The sequence below is a fragment of the Electrona antarctica genome, assembly GCF_951216825.1.
Source record: "Electrona antarctica genome assembly, chromosome: 5".
NCBI lineage: Eukaryota > Metazoa > Chordata > Actinopteri > Myctophiformes > Myctophidae > Electrona > Electrona antarctica.
In genome coordinates, this window is record NC_136810.1 from 20241947 (window position 1) to 20248358 (window position 6412).

Here is a 6412-nt window from a genome sequence, read left to right on the forward strand (position 1 = left end):
AGTCAAGTGGCTAAACCCCACATGTTACAGGTGATAGAAAATGTAATGTCAAGCAGAGCCGTGCAGTGCACGTGAACTGCGCTTGAGCATTATATGCCGATGTTAGCATCTCACTCCATATCATTTAATAAAAGCATATAAAAAACATGAATTATACACCCAATGAAAATACACTTCACGGATTATAGGCCATTTGGAATTAGAACAATCGGTTGAAGATTGCCCGAGTATAGCACGATTTAAATATCAACTTTGTGGTTGCGCTGAGGCAGTGAGGACCTGGCTGGCTGTGCGCTGGCACACACCACGCACCGAAAATGGATGATCTGCAAGCTCACAAAGCGCTGTCATGCAACACTTGGAGCTTGTAGATACACGGATGACAATAAACATTTCACAGAATACCGTATAGGCCTATACCACTTTGAATTAAAACAATTGGTTGTGCATAGGCTGCATAGACACTTGTGAAACTATAGCCTAGATTTATTTTATGGATGTGGAGCCGGAGGACTGGTGTTGCGCTGTTGTTAGGTGAGTGGCGTGCGGAGATCTGCAAACTCAACACGGTGAACACACATATAATAATATAAATGAGGGCTGAGGCTGATTAAGTTTGCAAATAACGGCCCATGGGCGGTTATATGGACGATATATATATATATATACTCTTTTTTTTCTCTCTCTCACCCTCTATAGCGCGCAGTCTCTCTCTGTCTGTCTGTGTCTCTCTCTCTGTCTCTCTCTCGCGCTTTAATCATAAAATGGTAATTGGTCAATAGTTATATTATTTCTATATAGTCCACATTTATGTCTGCCTGGCTCAGCTGGTTCGGGTCTCTCGGAATGTCAGAAATAATCGGATTTCGGTCGGACTCGACCGGATTATTAAATTAAATTTCAGAATGGTAGACCTGAGGCCTACCATATACCAGGCCTCAAGCCTGAGGCCTAAACCAGGCCTGAGGCCTACCATTGCATGGCACATCTATGCACGGAACGTCTATGTTCACAGGCGTCATGCTTCACTGCGCACGCGTAGAAAACTATTCTTAAGAAGAGGCGTAAGAATAATTCTTTGAGAAACCCGGCCAATATCAGTCACCAGAAGCAGGGACGTGTGTGTTTTCAGTGAGTGTAGCATTCTTCAGGACAATATCAAGTCACTAGCTCTGGTCCATAGCGTTAGAAGGACATCTCCTTAACGCTATGGGACTGTCAAGCACGCATCACAGGCAGGCTGCGCAGCCTGTCGACTCCTCTGTGCACGCATCGCAGGCAGGCTGCGCAGCCTGTCGACTCCTCTGTGCACGTGTGTGTGTGATATAGTTAGTACCTGGTCTCTCTGTGCGTAAGGAGGCATTTGGTGGTGCAGTAGCGCCCTCCACAGGACGTGCAGGTATACTGCGAGAGAAAGCCGCACACAGAGCAGAAGAGGCGGGGCGGTAGAGAGGAAGGCGGAGCCGTAGCCGATTGGTAGTTGGGCTCCGGGCGCTCCGACAGGTTCTGCCAATCGGACAACAGACACAAGTCAGGTGACAGGATAGTAGGCAATGAATTTTTTTTTGAAAAACCTACGTATGTTGCTAAATATCATTGGTGCTCAAACTTTTCACGTCAAAGACTTTCCCCAAAATGTATTTGGCTGTGGACCCCCCCCCCCCCCCCCCCCATCTCAAAATATATTTGTTTCCAGGGACCCCCAGAAGCAAAGATTTGATAGCCCCGAGTTGGAAGTGTTCCAATCCCTATCAACTTGGGATGGCTCAAGGTAACATGTACAACCCAGATTCGGCACAAACAAGGGACTAAATTATTTCCGCTCCTTTTCCACCAAAATTTGGAACGCCCTACCAACAGTCATTAAGACATGCGAATCCCTTGACTCCTTCAAAACCGCTCTCAAGGGGCACCTACGGACGGCTGCAATTCGAAACTGGCCCCCGTAAAATCTGAATCCCCCCCCACCGCCCACCTTTTTTTCCCCTCACTGTATATGTTTCTTTTCCCTTTTTACCTCCTTTATGATGAATTCCTGTTCTGTTCTTGACTACCGGTATATAGAAGTGTCTATTTGTACGTCTCTAAATGTTTTGATGAATTGAACAAGGTGGACCCTCTTGTAAACAAGTGTAATGCTTAATTGGGTCATCCACTCACAGTTAACACATTGAGAGCCCACGCACAACTGCCCAAAATCACTTTCACCTAGAAAATCCATTCACATTTTTTATAATTCAGCTGACTGTGGAGACACATGCTGGAACTTTTTACTTTGAAATGTTTTATAGTTTCTGAGTTATTTAATTTAAACGCCAAATGCATTCTCAATGGCGGAAACACAAACTTTGGCACCACGTGTAAAAAAAAAAAAAAAAAGTGTTTTGATTTTTCTGATTTTTTTTAATAAAATAAAAAATAAAGTAAAAAAAAATATATATATATATATATTTTTTTTTTTTGAAAGACGTCCACAGACGTCTTGGGCTATACACGTGCGGTAATACCCAGGACGTCCACAGACGTTTTGGGCACAAAATGTGTTTTAACAGTCTTTGTTTTGAGTTTGTGCTTGAAATGTACTGTAATTCTGCAAACTGTTAATAAATATTTCAATCAATCAATCAATCATATATTGTCTCTGTCAGGTGGAAACATCATTATGTCCAAAACTGTTACTTTTCAGTATCAAATTTAAACAATAGAAGATAAATGTACAAGCTCAAAATATGGTGCGAAGCATCGCGTGACGCTGTAGTATGATCAAGTAGGGCGTTGATTTACGGAAAAGCACAGAATATGGAGATACGAGGTTTCTGCTAACATAACAGGAAAGTGCAAACAAGGTAGCAGAAAACATCTTGATAGGTGGGCTATCCTGGACTATCAGGGACTGCACTCAACAACCAATGGGCTTTAAGTGGTTAAAAAAAACACAATTAGCGCCGGGATTCCTTCAAAATAGAAGCTTGGGGTGCCGGGAAGATATGGCCCCTTTTACTCTGTAAAGCCCCTCCCCCCTTCCGTTCCGGAAAAAAACTGAGACATATTTTTGCTTGCTTACCTTGCTCTCGTTTCGATAATAATCGCTAAATAATCCATCGCGTTCATATTTTGAACGAGAGGCAGGTGAGAAGTCAGAAATGAAGAGCTTAGTAGATCCATCTGATCAAAACCACGGAGAGCGCCCTAGATTAGGCGATACGAGGCATTCTTTCTGCAGCGGTAAACTAGGAAGTGACCGGGACCACGGATGAACGAAGAGAGAAGAGTATGGTGGCCTTGGAGGCCAACAAAAAAAAAAAAAAGGAAAAAATTCAGAATATTCTTTTCTCGTTTGATATAATTGAAAATGCGCTAGGACATGTGCACACATCCTCTGGATCCGTCGGTTGGATTTCTTATGATGTGCCCACACGTCGTACAGTCTGAACCAGTTAAATGGTAGCAAGTTATTTGTTTGAAACAAACAATGAATCAATCAATCATTCTCACCTCCTCCTCCAGCAGAGTGCTGAAGTTCTTCCTGAACCGTTGCTTAAAATGATCTCCTCTGGTCTTCCTCTTCTTCTTACCTGGAGACAGACAGACATGCACACACTACTGTATATAGCCACACTGATAACGTGGATTCAGTCAGACGTTGCTCCAATGCTCCATGATACTGTGGAGCAATGTGTGAGTGAATCCACGTCATCAGTCTGGCTAATGCCAGGCTACTAGATCTGTGCCTGTGAGGGCATGGAGAGAGGACTGGTCTAGCACAACAGTCTGTTCTGTTTTAATCCGAATCTTTCAAAAAAAAAAAGTCAAAATGTTATTTATTTATTTACAATTTTCTATAGTCGTATTGGTATTTTTCATGAACTTTTAAATAGTGTGGACATAATTATGTTATGATGTATGACATTGATTATTCTGACACGGATGGTTCTCCAATCTCCCAGGTGTTTTCAATTATGATCATTAAACTGTGTAGCTATATAATGACGTCATGCCGTACTGTCATAACTATGGGACCCTGACGAAGGCTTTTACAGCCGAAACACGTAGGTCTTTCTTTTATTAATGCTCTTTATTGAAGCGGCATATGCTCGGCAAAGGCTTTTTTACTTGACTGTAGCAGAGTGCCAGAATTGGACCTCTTTTTGTATTAGCAAGGCTTTTTAAAAAGCACATAATCTCTGTGTTTGTGAGTTTGTAGTATTTTTTTGTATATATTATATTATATTACTATATTACTACGTCATTTTATGAAGCACAAATTATTAGCTGCCTACAACACATGAATTTGCCAGCAAGGTGTCCTTTCACTTCCAAACAACAACACAGTCCTCCATTAGGTTTATCTCTCACTATAGCTTCCTTTAGTCACTAAAGGAAGCTATAGTGAGAGAGAAACCTAATGGAGGATTTCTTATTTTTTTTACTAAATGTTTTATCCCACAATTTCGTAGCACATTTTTTCACCCAGTGTCAATTATCTAATGTAATCCTGGGCGCAGCGGACTGACCTCATGCTTCCTTCTATGCATGAGGAGTCCAAGCTGCTTCTTTTCACCTGACAGGGGAGAGTTTCCCCGGCCGGACGTAGCGCGTGGAAGGAACACGTTATTCCGACCAGTTCCTTTCCCCTCCATCAGGCTCCCCGGCTAGCCAGGGGGAGGTAGTTTAGAGACCAGGATTACGGCATGTTTTTGTGAGGGTACCTACCCTAGGGGACACGGGGAGAACATGCAAACTCCACACAGAAAGGCCCTTTCGCCAACCCCGCCTCGGGTATGGGCACTGATGGCGCGGAGGAGGGGACACGCTCCCAGTGCCCACAGCGGGAATCGAACCCAGGACCTTCTAGTTGTGAGGCGACAGCACTACCGACTGTGCCACCGTGACCCGTCTAATGGAGGATTTAAAACAAAATAAAAAAAAAGAATGGAGGAAACCCTGTTCTTAACCCTGCAAAGACTGGATATGTCTTTTGAAAAGTTGCGACGTGAGAAAGTGATGGAAGGCGGATATGGATATGTCACTACATCGGTGAGTGACATTGTTTGTGTGGTGCGGTCGGTGCAGATCTATAAATAGGATGATAGATTTAACGCAGTTGGATGACGGATGGATACTGAACGTGCACACGCGGAATAAGAGACGAAAAAGCCCAGCTGCGCATGCGTGTGTGTGTGACTGTGCGCGTGTCTCACCAGGTTGTTCTGTGTCGCTGAATGCAGGAAGACGGGCAGTAGGACCTGGGGGAGGCAGTGAGGACAGCGGGTCGTCCTGGAAACCACATAAACATCATTATTACCTAACATAATTAAAAACCTTCCTTTTTTACTACCATTTAAAGTGATATAGAGTAGTGAAAATAGCCGATCTACAAGTTCAAAACATGTCGTGATGATACAGGTTTTTACCTTGTAGACCTTGTGCTATTTTCATTACTTTTGTGCGACACTCTTGTATGAAGAAGTATGGAATTAATTTACAGAAAAAGAAATCATTTGAGGATTCTAAATATTATATTTTCAAGTGAGTTTTAATCTGGCAAGTGAATACCGTATTGTGCCGAATATAAGACGACTCTGATTTTAAGACGACCCCCGATTATAATACGACCCTGTTGTTTAGGATATTTCCACTGGAGAAAAAAAACAATCTTAAATTTTAAGATTACATGTGTAGCTTGTAGTGATACAGAGAGAATGCAATTTGATTTCATGTGCTCTCTCTCTCTCACTCACTCACACACACACACACCTGAAAGTTGTCCTTCTCCAGAGCCTCCAGCTGTCTGGTCAGTCTCCTGTGCCTGGTGGCTTCATCTAGAACTCTACGCTGACCGGACTCCACCCGGGCTGACAGACAGACAGACAGACAGGCAGGCAGACAAGACAGTTTAAAATAATTATATTGATTAAGTAAATAAAGATGCTATTCTAGATTCTAGAACATGGATTAATCGAGGACGAGGTGAAAACATGCGATTTAATTGTCATTCCATTACGCGGGTGCCTCTTTGAATGTCTTTAAGTCAGCTAATTATACATTCCGAGGAGCCGGAGGAGGACTCTTATCCATTTGATTTGGTTACACTTTTCGGAGCTACATGAAAACAAACAGCGATTATCAGAGGCTAACATTAGCACACATGCTCCACTGTGTTAAACACAGTAGATGAAAGAAACCCTATGGCTGAAACAGTCTGATCATTGTTTTCCACGAGCAGAATAAACATGATGTGATATAAAAGGAAATCAATCATGGAAAGGTTTATATTATAGACTGACCGGAGGTCTTCTTCTCCACGACCATGTTGATTTGTTTTGTTTTTTTGTTGTGTGTAACGCGCGTGCGTGTTGCTACCTGCTACGGGAAGCAGCTAGGGTCAAAAGGAGCTCATCGCCGCCCCCTG

The 6412-nt window shown here is 42.8% G+C and overlaps 1 protein-coding gene across 1 annotated transcript in view; it reads right to left on the bottom strand.

Moving 5' to 3' along the window:
- znhit1 (zinc finger, HIT-type containing 1) overlaps positions 1 to 6412 on the bottom strand; it is a 7663-nt gene extending 1251 nt beyond the window's left edge. The window contains exons 1-5 of the mRNA XM_079501787.1: positions 6288 to 6412; positions 5758 to 5855; positions 5202 to 5277; positions 3496 to 3575; positions 1337 to 1506 (exon numbers count right to left, since the gene is read on the bottom strand). Coding sequence (XP_079357913.1) covers positions 1337 to 1506; positions 3496 to 3575; positions 5202 to 5277; positions 5758 to 5855; positions 6288 to 6312 — 449 coding nt within the window. The 5' untranslated portion in view covers positions 6313 to 6412. The remainder of the gene's footprint in view (positions 1 to 1336; positions 1507 to 3495; positions 3576 to 5201; positions 5278 to 5757; positions 5856 to 6287) is intronic.